Raw genomic sequence first — 16084 nt, 5'->3', positions numbered from 1 at the left:
GAAGAAGATGACACTAAAATTACAACACTTCGGCCTCATAAGTTCTTAGCCTTTTGCACTCATGCTTTAGGCCTGGGCCCATTGCTTGTAGGATTTAGAAAGAAGTTTATGCCAAGATGATTCTTTCTAAAGTATTAGTATTGGTACTAATTGGTCAAGGACGAAGCCAGGTCTTGGAGTTAAAGAAGACAGTTTTATTGTTAACTGTATGCAATGATTTCAGCTTTTGGCTCTATTGCGTAGCCAGCAAAAATTTTCTTTTATTATTATTATTTTTATGTGTGTGTAGAGCGTGTCTTTTTTTTTTGGATAGAAGAATTGTTAAGAGTTAGTTCTAGTTGTCGTTTATTTTAGCATATTAATAAGGGTATTTTTATAATCATGTTATAAAACCTAATATAAAATGTGCTAATGTGTGGGCTTGATAAGTTAATGCCATCCTAATCCAATCCTAGAAGCCATTAAATTATTTTTCAGAAACATATTTTCTCTTGTATCTTAATGGTGAATTTCTTTACTTATAATTTCGTTGTTTAACTATGTTATATTAACCATTTATTCTTCTCATCATTATTTAATGTGGGATTTCACTACTTAACCAACCACACTACTCATATGTGAATATTCCAATAGAATATTCACTTACAGCATCAGAGTGAGGTAATTAGCAAGTGAGATGGGAGAAACCTAGGATGAGGTGGTTCAAACTTAACACTAATGGTTCCTCTTTTGATAATCCAAGAAGAACTGGCAGTGGAGTAGTCCTCAGAAATCATCAAGGGCAATGGATTAGTGACTTCTCAAAAGCAATTAGTTTTGCTAATAGCGTTGCAGCAGAACTATGGGCTCTTAGGGGATGTGTGTGCAATCCTGTTTACCTTCTGTTTTAGTTAGATGCAACAGTAGTATTTGCATTGATGTCTAGCACAGCTAAAACCAATTGTGAGCTATCTACTCTTGTTGCTGATTGTAGGGCTTTGTTGAGGTAAATCCCTCAGCATAAAGTACTCCACTGCTTTAGGGAAGCTAATTTTTGTGCTGAACTTGCAAGGAAAGGAGCACAGTTGAACCAGGATTTTGTAGTGTTTGAGCAACCTCCCTAACGTGTTACTGCTTTTATTTCAAGACAATGCTGGCCTGTATGCCATTGGTCCAGCAGGCTCTTAATCTTAGTTTTTGAATTCCATGTTTACTAAAAAAAGGATCTTATATCTATATAGATAATCCCAAAATGGTACACTAGTACGTACTAGTATCAAACTATTCAATTCCAATATTGAATCAGGAATGGAATTCAAAACTTTGAGCTCTATTGGTAGTATCTCTTATTGTCAAATAAGGGACTCCCATTGGTGGCTTGGTCTATTGGTAATGAGCAATCAACATGGAGCGAATGCTATAGGTTTCAAATCATATTGTGTGTGTGTGTCTATATATATATATATATATAGAGAGAGAGAGAGAGAGAGAGAGAGAGAGAGATATCAACACCCACTGGAAAATTTTCTTAAACTATCAAACCTGCCCACTTTGTACAAGAGCACCTTTGGCTAAAGGTTTGACATGAAAAGGGTTGGAGAGAACCAAGCTAAAAGACTTTACACAAGACAACAAGCCTCAAAAACCTATAAATAGAATTGATTAAATTTTAATTGAATAATTTTTCATGTTGATGTTTAAATGCTCCGGTCATATAATGTAGTAAAGGTGAAAGTTCCGGCACTTGTGTTTCCTGATAACAAGGCTGAATTGTCTAGGTTGTCTGATCCAGAGGATGCATTAGAAGAAGTAATGGTTGCGTCAGGCTTTTTCTGGGCACCACGCACTTTGAGGTCCATGAAATCGGAAATTAAGCCTGGCTTTGTTATATTATTGTCATCCAAATCTAGCTTACCAGTTAACATCTTGACCACAGTTGACATGGATGGCCGGAGTTTTGGAGCATCTTGTGTGCAGAGAAGACCAATCTTTAGAAATTTACAAGCCTCCTCAGCATCAAAATCACCGTTAAGTGCTGTGTCTACCAGTCCAACCAACTCTCGTCGTTCATAAAGTTCCCACGTCTGCAATAGGAGAATACACATGTCATGAACAGTCCCATAAAATATGAAAATGCTTTTCTGTACAATTTCAGATAATCAATCTAGCATATATAAAACTCAGACCGTCTTTCTTGATGTCCCTTTGGCAAACTTATTCCTCTAATCTTTAAACATATTCTCAAGAAAAGCCAGTTTGACTTTTAAAGTAAAAGCTTTGCATAGTCTATAAACCTATGAGAACTTCTGGCTTTAAGACGGTCTTGACAAATAACCAACTCTAAGTAAAAATTACAGAATTGATCCTTGATGGCTAGTAAAGATTAGAGTAGCAATCACAGACCCAGTCAACAAAGGAAATACAATGAGAATAATTGTCATAAATTTCCTAGATTATAGTCAATGGTCTTGAGACTTGCAATGCTTCTTGAGTCTTAAACTCTCTTAAACCAAGAAGAGAAATATGTGATTTCCACATGATAGAACACAGCTCCTGTAGGTCACATTTTCCAAAAATTCCTGGGGAATTTGTTCTACATCAACAAATTTTTCATACATATTTTATTACATAACACAATCACCAAACAAGAAAAAAGGTGGTGTAATGTAGTGTGAAGTGAAATTCTAATCACAATAGTGTATATTGACAACGCATGTACCTTAGAGAACATTAAAAATACAATAATGTTATAGACACAACAAATTTCACAACTTGTTGGGGCAGTAAATGGTGATTAATGCAACATTGGTCTCACTAGGACCACCATTGACATCACTTTTATTGTACCAAATTACCAATCGCAACCTAACACCTCAACAGTTGTGAAAAATGTTGTGAAATTTGTTTTGTCATTAGACTTATGGTTAAAAATATGACACGGGCTCTTACATAGTGCATGTATATACTAAGGGGCTGTTGGACTTTACATGTAAGTCAAATTAAATCACATTTTTATTTCTAAAGAAGTTAATTTCATTTAATTCCAATTAAATTGGGTTTATCCCATATCATATGAAGTTTGGGATCATTTTTAAGGACTCAAGACTTTGCCTCCAGTTACCTAATCAGCATACACTATCAACTCAGCATGATTATTTTTTACCATGATGCCTTTACACATTTCACTACAACTTAGCAGTTTTTTTTTTTTGACAATTTCACAACCAGGAATACATTTCAGTTTCATCTTCTAAAATCATGGAGTGCCTATGCATTTTTCTTTTCAGGAAAAGGAAAACAAATTATTATTTCTTTGAGGGGTGAATAAGAAATTCATACCCTTTCTATGAGATACTGCTCTTCAATAGGTAATCGTGTGTTTGTGTTACATCTCCCGCTGACTATTTCCACAAGGAGGACACCAAAACTGTAAATATCTGCTTTCCGCGTTAATTGTCCCCTTATCGCATATTCAGGTGCCAGATAACCTCTGAAACAACAAATATAAATGTAAATAGAAGAAACCAAGAAAAGAAAAGTCATGAAAGAAGTATCGTATAGAGAGGATGAAAGGGGTGGAGGGATGGCCGGATAGAGACTACATGTGATAATTTTAAGGAAAAAATTATGAAAGAAGCTTGTCCCATAGGGATGAAGCACGCCTAATTTGAAACATTCCACTACAGATTTGCAGCAGCAGCACCATAGAAAGTTCCAAGACTTATACCTTTATCCAATGGCAAGGTAGTTTGTGAGGAAATTCAAGGATAACTTAAGGAATAAACCAGAGCTCACATGGTTACAGAAAGACAATGATAGATACATTTACTGGCCACATGTGGGCACAAAAAGACAGAATATCACTTTCTTAAGGATCCCATCAACAAGGCCTACATGCTTATCAACCAAATTGACAAATGTGACTGTTAAAATATTTATCATTTCAAAAGCTAATGAGTTGCCCAGAAAGTAAATGAGTAAGTCCAGACAAGATGGCTTTCATTTTCATTAATGGGACCTTTGTTGATCCCTCAGAACCATCCTTTACTTTTAGTTAGAATTTAAAAGAAGGTACAATAACAATGTTTATGTAATGTTTCAAACATTATACTCTCAATAAGAAGTCCTTCCCCTTTAAAAAACACATCTCCAGTTTTAGACAAAACAATAAGTTAGGAAATGAAAATACGTTAAGCAAGGTAAGGAAAATACTGAAACTTACATCGTTCCTGCCACACGTGTGCTAACATGAGTCACATTCGATGGGATAAGCTTTGCAAGCCCAAAATCTGAAATCTTGGGTGTCAAGTCTTTGTCAAGGAGAATATTGCTTGCTTTGATATCTCTGTGAACAATATGTGGTCGTACCTCCTCGTGAAGGAAGGCAAGCCCGCGTGCAATACCAATGCAAATTTTAGACCTTGTTCGCCAATTAAAGTAGATATTGCTTTGACTTCCACCTGAAAGTGAAAAGTTTCTAGCATATTCAGAAGTGGATCGATTAAAAAAAATATCTATTCAGAGTAAGATTCACATCCAGAAAATTGAATGCTGATTATTTTGGTGAAGTAACATATATCAAGGAAAACTTAGAAAATATGTATTCTGGAAACTATTCCTGTAAAAGAATTTCCATGATAGATAAATTTCTCCATGGCACAAAGCACAGGCTCAATGGTATAAGACTAGGACTTCAAAAACAAGAAGAATCTTTTTTATTTACCAATGAGAGTTTGTGCGAGGCTATTATTTTCAAGATAGTTGTAGACCAAAATTCTGTGATCTTCTTCCACACAACAGCCATAGAGCTCAACCAAATTGTCATGCTTTATTTCTGAGATCACATTAATCTCTGTCAAGAACTCCTTCACTCCCTGTTTTGATTCAGCTGAAAGAACTTTTATAGCAGCAATCTTCCCATCTTTAAGCCGTCCCTGGAAAATCGCAATAATATTTTTAAGGAGGTGTCAACCATGTGAAGAAGAAAGAAAACAATTAAAAAAAAATGTAATTACCATGCCAAATGCTTATATAAAGTGCATGTTAAAATGGTAAAGATGCAATTACCTTATAGACACAACCAAAACCACCCTCCCCAATTTTATTGACTGGAATAAAATCTTCTGTGGCAGTTCTCAATTCTTTGTAAGTGTAAAGCTTTACATTGTGAATGCTTGAAAATTCTGTTCAGTAAAAGTGAGAGAGAGAAAAAAACTCTAATCAGAATTTATTGTATTTGAAGACTATCTATTCTCAGAAAGTGATTATTTGGAATTAAAACAACACAAATTGTGAATGTCTGATGCTTCTGATGTTTTATTATCAATTGTTGAAAAAGTTTCTGGCTTACCATCATCAACATCAAGGCTTCCTTTTCTTGGTGATTTCCTCCTACCGAATAAGAAAGAAAAACAAGTCATAACTGAAAGAGACACCAAGGACGCCTTTCTACGTCAAACTGTGAACAATCTCTTCAAATGAAAACACTTCCAAGACCTGCCAACTCAACCAGTGAACATACACATTACTCTTGATGCATAATCAGGCAAAAAGAAATATCAAACAAACTGAAAAGTATGTAAAATTTTGAGCAACAATTCGGATGACTTCAAGGTAAACAAGTCTCAAAAATCAAACAGGATTTGAAAGTAAAGTGTGTCATGCAAAAAGTCAAAAAGAAATAGCCCCCTTAGTTCCTATTTGGCATGAATTCTTAAACTTAGGGAAATTTGAGTATAGAGGGAAATGGGTAACTATTGGCTTGTGATGGTATTGAAAGGGAGAATTTGCATCTAACATCCCACATACTAATTGAAAGAAAAACTCATTTTTCTAATAATTCAATAGTTACAATGGTGGTGAGGGACTTGAATCCTAAATATCTTCATTAGAAACACTAAGGTGAATTGTCTATGTGAGAATTTAGTTGAAATACACCCATCTTCTTGTGTCACTAAAATGTCCAATTGATTCCTCGAATAAATTTCAATGAATTAAAAGAAAAGACAAATGAAAAATGTCCACATTGCTTAACAAAGGGGAAAAAAGACAAAACTCTAAAATCTCAGGCTGACCAGGCAAGAAGTGAAATGATCCTGCCCAGAGCAATGTGATCAGAGGTGATGGGATAAATCACATATACTTCACAATTTTAAACCACTGAATGCTTCAAACACAATCAAGATTTTAGAAGTACAGCATAACTGATATTTGAATCATCAGTCCTAATAATTGCATAACATTTTTAACAATCAGCTTGGCAGCCACAATTTTCCTAGAATTCAATTTTTTCTAACAAACTTTGTTCTGCACTTACCATTAGCCAATGGTAATTTGTTTTTACACAATTTTAACATCAAATGGCAAAGTTTTTTAATGTTCTATAAATCATTCTATAAACTTATAATCTCTTTTAGACTTCGATATATATATATTTTTTTAATATGCTTCTGCCTGAGAGTTTCTCAAAACTTCCTTTCCTATTAAAGACGGAAATTGACCAACATAACAAATATTTGAATCACAATCAACAAGCCCACCACTCATGATTCCTAGTATGTTTCAATCTATCGATGTTAAAGCACATACAAAAATTACTACCAATGCAATATGCATTTATACTGCACGCCTGACAATCAAAATTTTACAGCTCTTAACATAAACATAGTAAAAGATGTAAGAAAAGTAGGACACTCAAGATAGGTAGATGCACCAAAAAGTCATTACAAGAAATGTATTATTATTATTATTTTTTATAATTACAAGAAATGCATTAATAATCACTCATTATTCAATTATACCCATCTTGGTTTAAAGTTATTATTATAAAATCAACCAAGATTGACTAAAAAATACCTCAAGTATTAAACTCCAAAATAGGTTTTCTTCTTCTTCTAGCTCTTTCATTCCAAGATGGTCTTGAATTTATTTACCCCTTTAATATATACTAAATATCAAACTTACTAACATATCAAAATCAAAGGCAACACTGTATCAAAAAAAAATCAAAGGCAACACTAAAACAAAAGCTCAGACAGACAATTTGAGAGAAAGAAAACAGTTTAAATTTGGAAAAGAATCTAACTTTGTAACAAAAATTCAAAATTTTAAAAACCATTTAGCATCCATCTTAGAATTTAGAAACTAGCTTAACAACATGGTCAACCAAGTACAGAATCATTGGAAAACCCAGATGAGAAACTAACCTCAGGAGCTCAGAGAAAGACCAGGTTGTCTTCTTGACAGAGTTGAGAGAGAGAGAAGGATGAGAGGTGCGTAGGTTAAGGGAGTTTGAACTTGGGGGAGTTGTGAGAGAGCGTAGGATAAGATTAATAATAAAATGATAATACAGAAGTGCTATTTAAGTCTTGAAAAAGTCCATGAAGTTTTCACCAAAAAAGAAAAAGTCCATGAAGGAACGCGTACTCCTTTTGAATTCTCTCTCTCTCTCTTTCTCCCAATGAAACTCATTCGAGGTACAATTATGAATGATAAAAAGAATATAGAGGTTTGTGAAACAGTAGAGAGAGAGAGAGAGAGAGAGAGAGATGTGAAATAAGCCGTTGACGCCAAGTGGCGCGTAAAAAAAAAAAAAAAAAAACTAAAAAAGTTTGTACTTTTTATTTGTCAAATTATCTGTGCTGCTCTTAATGTCAATGACCCAGTCACCTGCTCTTCAAAAAAATAGAAAAAAACAAAAACATAAAAAATACCAAAGTCCAAATTCACAATGCATGTGCTTTTGTGGGAACCTCTCTTATGTTCACATTAAGATAGATATATATATATATATATATACACACACATACATATATACGTGCATTTTGTGTCATCCATCTCATGATGTGTAGGTCTCATATGATTATAGAGTTATATATGACAAGAAAGCAGGTAGGCAAAAACTTGCCTCATACATGCAATATTTATCATATATTTATATATTTATATTTCTTATTGCTCTTAGGATTCACATACTGTGATAAAAATGATACATATATATATATATATATATATATTGGATGTATAAGATAAATATTTGTGAGAACGCTAGAATGGGAATTTATGTACCCGATAGAATGACTAGTTTGTAAAGGTGTTTGACACGAAATAAGAACAACATCGATGCTATCAGAGCTGAAGAAGGAAATTGGATCACTGATACGAGCCTAATCAAACAGCACTTCCTAGACAAATTCAAGCATCACTTCATAGCCGAGGAAGCCAACGTCCCGGACCATTTGGAAGAGCTTATCTTAGCAATCATTTCAGAGGAGGATAATATAGCCCTGTGCAGAATTCCCATCCCTGAGGAAATTAAATTCACCTTATTCCATATGCCTAATCTAAAGGCACTAGGACCAAATGGCTTCCCCGTCACTTTCTACAAAAGCTATTGGCCTATAGTGGGGGATGACATCACTAAAGCCATTACATCTTTCTTCCCTGATGGTTGCCCAAAGATATAAACAGCTCTCTGATCATCCTCATTCCAAAGGTACCCAACCTCTTTCAATCATTATAGGCACATAAGTTTATGTAACGAGATTTAGAAAATTATCTCCAAGGTCTTAATGTCTAGAATCAGGCCTCTCCTCCCTAGATTCATCTCCCCCTGCCAATCAACATTTATCCCTGGTCGCTGGATAGCTAAAAATCAAGATATTGTCCAGGAAAATTAAAGTAGGACAGATGGCCATAAAGATTGATCTCCAAAAGGCATATGACTGGGTGAATTGGGATTTTCTCCAAGTCATTCTCAATAAGCTAAGTTTTGACGAAACTTTCATTGGATGGATAATGGCGTGTGTTTCCTCGATGTCTTTTGAGGTGCTCGTCAATGGCGGTAAGTCGGAACAATTCAAGCCAAGTAGAAGGCTAAGGCAAGTTGACCCCCTTGTCGTCCCATCTTTTCATAATTGAGCAAGAAATCCTCTCTAGACTCCTAGAGAAAGAATTTGTTCTTAAAAATATTGATGGGGTTAAAGCTAGTGCACGCGCACCGCCCATCACCCATGTAATGTATACAAATGACATTATTCTCTTCTCCAAAGCAACAAGGAACAATGTCACTGCCATTGTCAAATGCATTCAAAAGTACTGTAACTAGTCTAGATAGAGCCTCAACAACTCTAAATCCGGGGTGTTTATCTTCAAGTACTCAACACATTAAAATCGGAGAGCAGTCAAACACATTTTGAAGATGAAAAATTTAAAGAACGACGCCATCTATTTGGGTTCCCCCCCTTTTCTTGTCTAGAGCCCAAGCAAAGGACTTCAAATACATCATAGATAAGGTTGAAACGAAGCTTATGGGCTAGAGAAGCAAATGCCTCTCATGGGCAGGGAGATCAACCTTAATTAACTCAGTGGCACAATCCATCCCAACCTACACCATGTCATCTTTCAGCATCCCCAACAGCATTTGCAACAAGTTAGACTCTTTATCTTGAAGGTTTTAGTAGAAGCCAAAGAAGTTAGATGGGAGATTCCTAGCTCTCACAGCCTGGGACAATCTTTGCAAGCCAAAATGCAAAGGGGTTTTGGGGTTTAAAAAAGCAAAACAGATGAACAATGCTTTGCTAGCTAAACTTGCGTGGATGGTAGCCTCCAAAAGAGACAGCCTCTGTATGTCTATCCTGAGAGCTAAATACAAAGTGAGAAATGACTAGCTGAGAAAAGAACACCCAAGAAGTGCTTCTCCAATTTGGAAAGCCATCGAAGGTGTCAAGAAAACCATTGTCAAAGGTGCATGCTACCTTATCAGAGATGGAGCCTCCATTAATGTCTAGCTAAACCCATGGGTCTCTTGGATCCAAAATTTCATACCAAAACTAGCACAACCTGCCTTTGCTGAGACACCCCTTATGATATCCATGCTCATTGATGGACCATCTCATCGTTGGAAAGAGAGTCTAATCCTTCAGCTCTTTGTGCCATCATCTGCAGAAGCAATTTTATCCATCCCCCTTGCCTCGAGCCAAAGCAAAGACAAACTCATTTGGATGCCTTGCTTAAAAGGAGAATTTGTAGTCAAATCGACCTATAAAGTCACTAACCAGCATTCCACATAGAGTTCTTTGCCTGACCAGCTATGGAAGAGGCTTTGGAAAATCTAAGTGCCTGAGAGGATCAAAATGTTATTGTGGAGGATCGCATCAAACACCATCCCGGTAAAGGAAACTTTAGACTAGAGAATGGGATTAGACAATCAAGTTTGTGCACTTTGTCAAGAAGCTCCTGAAACATCCTGCCATTTATTCTACCACTATCCTGTAGCTAGAGCAATATGGTTTACCTCTTGTTGGGGAATGAGAGTACATGACCACAACCTTACCAATAGCGCAGATATCATAAAGTTGGTCCTCAACCCACCTATTACCTCAGCACAGGAAGTAGATAGGGAGCACATCACCACAACTTTGGCGTTCACTCTGGATGAAATTTGGCTCTTGAGAAACCAATTCACTTTCGAAGATAGCAAAATTGACAGTCTTTCATCCAGCAATCGCATCTCACGCAGAGTAGCTGAATTCTCCAACTTGCACAACCTGGAAGTACAAACAATCCCTCCTGCCTCACCAACATCTTGGTCACCTCCTCCCGCGGACACCATCAAACTTAATGTAGATGTAGCAGTTGGTTCCAAATCCACAGCACTTGCAGTTCTTGCTAGAGACCACATCGAGGTTCCTATTAAGCTATGGGTAAAAAAAAAAACATATCAGTTGTCTCCCCATCCAAGCAAAAGCTGCCTCTGTGCTTTGGGCCATCAACCTTGCCTCGGTTGAAGGATGGATGAGGATCATCATTGAAGGAGATTCTAAAATCTACTTTGACGCCCTCATTGTCAAGGACTCCTTGCCGCCTTGGACTATTAGCAATATTGTTAGTGATGTCATTTTTGTTAGTAGGTTGTTCCCTTCTGTTTCTTTTGTATGGGTAAGAAGAGTTTGCAATGCTGCAGCCCACGAAGCTGCCAAGTTTGCGCTTAGAGCCCCTATTTCTAGTTGTTTCTCTTTGGATAGTCTGCCATTAGTGCTAGTCAATGCTTGTAAGGCAGACTTCCCCCCTGTTCCTCCCTTGTTTAATTGAAATGACATTGAAATTTGAAAAAAAAAGGAAAAAAAAAAATGAATGAATGAATTTATGTTAGTTCATGGGGGTGTTTGACATAAAATAAAAACGAGTTTTTTTTACTGCACTAGACCTTTTAGTCTTTGGTTAGTGTTTTGTGTTTACCTTGGTCAATTGGAGTATTATTTTATGTTGTTGTAAAATTAGTTTTTTTTGTACTTGGATGATCAAGTGGAGAATACTTTTAGATTTTGGGTTTAGCTCTTTCTCTAAATTTGATTTTTAATATAGGATTTGCTTAAAAAGGAAGAAAGTACATCTCAAAAAATTCTTAGTTCACATTGGGGTTGAATAATTTTTTTTTTTTTGAGTACATTGGGAGAAATTATAAGATCCACATGGTGAACAAGTGATGTGGTCCACTATTCCATTAAAAAACTTCCACTTGTTTAAAATTGTTAGTTAGATAAAAATTTTAAACATAAATTAATTACTGACTCAGCAATTTTAAATAAGTATAAATTTTTTAGTGGAATAATAGACAAATAACATGGTTCACCAAAACACTCTATAATTCCTCATACATTGTGGCGAATAAAGTCTGCCTTACAATATGAAAATGTATAATAAGGTATGCACGGATTAATTAAACATTAATTGATAAACATGTGCTTCAAAGAAATCAAAACTTTTGTGGCTGCGCCAGTCAGTGGACTAGACTCTATCATTTCATTTCATAAAAAAATAAAAAAAAAATAAAAAAAAAAAAAAAAAAAAAAAAAAAAAAAAAAAAAAAAAAGACTAGACTCTTTTATATATATTGAAATTGTCTCTTTTCCCTTAAAAAAGAAAAGAAAAAGAAATTGTCTATTACGTGTTGATCTCATATGATTACGTAGTCATATATGTATGATGAGGAAGGCAAGAAAGTGCCTCACACATGCAATATATAGCATATATTTATATATTTATATTTCTTATTGTTCTTAGGATTCACATATTGTGATAAAAATGATATATTTATACATATATATTGGATATATAATTAAGATAATTAGTGGTGAGGGCGGAAATTTATATACCCGATAAAATTAGTAGATTGTAAAGGTGTTTGACACAAAATAAGAATGAATTTATGCTTGTTCGTGGGGGTATTTGACATATCATAGAAATGAGTTTTTACTGCCCTAGAGTGGCCTGGACATTTTAGTCTTTGGCTAGTGTTTTGTGCTTACCTTGGTCAATTGGGGTATTATTTTATGTTGTTGTAAAATTAGTTTATGTTGTACTTGATGATCAAGTGGAGAATACTTTTAGATTTTGGGTTTAGCTACCTCTTTCTCTGAATTTGATTTTTTTATATAGGACTTGCTTAGAAAGGAAGAAAGTACATCTAAAAACAAATACTATCAAGTATCAATGCAGAAATTATATATATATTTTATTGGTCTCTCTCAGAAATTCTTGGTTCACATTGGGGTCGAATAAAGTCTGCCTTAAAATATGAAAGTGTATGATAAGGTATGCACGCATGGTTTAAACTTTGATTGATAAACACGTGCTTCAAAGAAATCAAAAACTTTTGTGGCTGCGGTCAATAGACTAGAACTCTTATATATATATATATATATATATATATATATATTTTTTTTTCTATATTGAAAAATTGTCTATTTCTTTTTTCTCTGAAAATATTATGATGGATTTGATTTGGCAATAATTGTCAAATTGGCTGATTGCATTAATGGTCATGGGAAACCAAAAAGTGCAAAAGATTGATCTAATTATGGGAAAGAGTGACGGTCTAAAATATGATTTGAATTCAAACAGTGCTAATTTGACTAATCCCTAGCTAGCTACTGCATTTCCTCGCAAGTGGTTACCTTGAGTAAATAAATATTTTCACTTCTTGATAAGTTTCAAACCTCACCTATTGGCTATTTACACCGTATATTTACCGTTTTCTCTTGTTGCCCAACCTTATAAAAAAACGTTTCCACACAAAAACCAAAAAAAAAGAAAAAAAAGAAAAGAAGTAAAAACGTAAAAGATGGAGTGTGGCACATGTTGGGGAGATAAACACTTTGGAGATATTCATTGAATAATTAATATAACATATAGAAACACATTTTAACCTTAAGCCCAATAAGTATGTGCTCAATTATGTTATATTAACTACTCATTTTTCTCATCATTATTCAATGTAGAACTTCACTACACGTGTAACCTAACAATCTTCTCTTCACGTGTGAGTCTTTGACTTCCTGTGAGTTTCAAGACCTCTTCGTGGGCTATGAACAAGTTATACTCACTTCCCCTTACCTCATGGGCCTTTCCCTTCGCTAATACATCATCTATGGGCCTCCACGGGTCAACCCCACACATCTTTTATCCTTCATGGGAACCTCACACTTCATCATTGTCTAACACCATTAGCAATAATACCCTTTTATTGGGCCTTTTCCAAGATCATTTGTGTGGGCTTTATGGGCTTGCTTAGTGCAATATACTGTCCCCACTTCAATTGTGAAAGGGACTCACCTTACTCTATTTGCGAAAGGGTTTCAAGTATACACACTCCATTTTTGCTCCAACTGTAAAAGGAACCTCAATAACTTTGCCACCTTTACCCCACCCCAAGCTCAATTAACATGTACTCAATTATGTTATATTAGTTACTCATTCCTTTTATCATTATTTAATGTAAGACTTTACTCACACATGTAACCAAAAACACATGATAGAACAGAAGTCGAAGGATAAATTAACATATTTATATTAATATTTATATATGTACAAAATAAACATGTAAATCGTTAATTGGTTAATGCATAGAAGATAAAACAATGTCATAGATGGGTTTTTGTGAGCGTTTGGGGAGAGCTGAAAGTTACGTTTCACTCCTGCGTTTTCATGCCTTTTTTTTTTTTTCTTTTCTCCCTTTGCACGTGAACAGTAAAATCACTGTACAGGGGACAAAAAACACTATTCACTCATTGTTCACACACTGTTCATAGGTCCCACGACACTATTTACACATTTAAAAATTATTTTGTTACAGTGTTTTCAGTTTTCAGTTTCAGCAACTATAAATTCAATCCAAACGGACCCTTTATGTTTCATATAATATATATATATATATTTATATATATTAACGGTTTACCAAAAAATTATTTATACATGAAACATATGTAATTAATAGTATTAGTAAATAATATATCAAATTAGAGAATTTGTAAAAATTACTTATCTAATCAATTAAAGTTTCCTTAGTGTTGGATTTTTTTATCTAAAAAGATTGTAAATTCTAATTAGTTTAAACAAACAAATCTCAAAAAAAGAGTTAACTATATAAAACAATAATTGGTTTACAAATAAATCATTTATTTTAGTCTATTTATAACATAATTTACAGAATTAACAATTTACATGTAATAATACTACAAGTGGTTAAGTGTCACACTCAAAATTTCAAAGATTTCATGTTTATAAAATCAACCATATGGGGTTTTTGTGTACTTTTTCCTCTTTTTTATTTGGTTTTTAGAGTTACAAATGGTGTTAAATTATGTTAGTTTAAACTAATTAGAATTTATAGTCTTCTACATGTATATAATAATAGGTAAAGCAGAGAGAAAATCTAATTAAATTTCAAATATGAATTCAATTAGAATTTAATTTTGTGTCATGTGTCTCATTTTTAGAAATTTGTGCCAACTGAGTTAATTTAGTGTAAAAATTAAATTTTAATTAAAGTTTAATTTTGTGTCATGTGTCTTATAGGGATAAAGGCCCAGAGTCATATATTGAGCCTTGGACTTTGTCCGAGGACGTTGAATAGTTCGAAGAGGAACAAGTGGTTATTAGGAATTCCAATTTAAAGTACCATGAGCAAGGAACGAATGGGAATAGGTCCAAGGAGGAACTCCTCCTTGGATGTGATGAATGCAGTTCAGGTCTGTACTTCAGCAATTAGAGTGACCCTCCAAGAAACTCCAATGATAAGGACGTATCTCATGAACGTACGAGAAAGAAGGAAATCCAAAAATATCTAAGGGAAAGTTGTTACCACCATATTAAATGCATTGCAGCTACTTTTCTAACCGCATTTATATGGAGAAGACCTCTGAACAGTGCCGTCTTAGTTACCGCAACTCACAGAAAGCCAAAGGGGGTGTCCAATGAGACAGGTACTCAAGTAAGGGCTTAGATTGTCAACAAGTATAGGATCAAGATTATTCAAAGGGAGCTACATAAGGTGAGAGATCCTCCATGAGAGGAGATCAGAAAAATAGAAAGAGAACACTGTAGCAATCTAAATTGTTCTTGTATTCAATTGTGACCAATTTATATAAGTGTGACCTCCTCGGACAGTAAAGTCATTCAGGTTTATTTTCTTTGTTCTTGCTTGATCATCTTCTAAACTTATACTAGCCATTATCAAATTTATTAAGGCCTAATTCTTCAACCTACTCTCTACAAATTTATTGTATTGGGCTTATTGGGCCAAGATCTCATACATTTTGGGCTTGGGCTGTAAACCGTGTCGCTACAACCTAAAAAACTCAAATTTATGAGTCATCTATATATATATATATATATATATATAAATAGGTAATGTGGATACCTAAGTCATGCTTGGCAACGTCCTAGGCATGCTTGCAACGTCCTCGGCCGTCCTCGGCATGCCTTGCAACGTCCTCGGCATGCTTTGCAACGTCCTTAGATGATTTAGTTCGCTCTACCTTGCTTGAAGTTAAAAGGGGTTTTGATTAGAATTAAAAAGTGACCTTAGGGTTCTTGATTAGCAAAACCTAAAATATTTAATAAACATATAGTTGACCTTCATCCAATTAACATGGTGTTATTTAATCATTTTCTTAATTTCTTATAATTGTTAATAATTTATTGAGGTGCCAGCATTGTTCTGTATCATATGATTAATAATTCTAATACTTCATAATTAATGTTTTTAAAATTTTATTAGAACACACATGAAAATAATAATAATAATGTTTTAAACCGGACTTAT

General features: G+C 34.5%; 1 protein-coding gene across 1 annotated transcript; it reads right to left on the bottom strand.

The window, feature by feature from the left end:
• Nucleotides 1-1480: 1480 nt before the first annotated feature.
• On the bottom strand, nucleotides 1481-7450 carry LOC115984526 (cold-responsive protein kinase 1). Its single transcript, XM_031107549.1, has 7 exons — nucleotides 7185-7450; nucleotides 5330-5475; nucleotides 5047-5162; nucleotides 4703-4913; nucleotides 4202-4439; nucleotides 3319-3469; nucleotides 1481-2063 (listed from the first exon to the last, which is right to left on the bottom strand). The coding sequence occupies exons 2-7, from the start codon at nucleotides 5397-5399 to the stop codon at nucleotides 1677-1679; spliced, it is 1173 nt and encodes a 390-aa protein (XP_030963409.1). The 5' UTR covers nucleotides 5400-5475; nucleotides 7185-7450; the 3' UTR covers nucleotides 1481-1676.
• Between the last annotated feature and the right edge of the window lie 8634 nt (nucleotides 7451-16084).

Source organism: Quercus lobata, chromosome 4 (assembly GCF_001633185.2).
Source record: "Quercus lobata isolate SW786 chromosome 4, ValleyOak3.0 Primary Assembly, whole genome shotgun sequence".
NCBI classification, from domain to species: Eukaryota; Viridiplantae; Streptophyta; class Magnoliopsida; order Fagales; family Fagaceae; genus Quercus; species Quercus lobata.
This window is presented reverse-complemented; position numbering and strand designations above follow the sequence as displayed.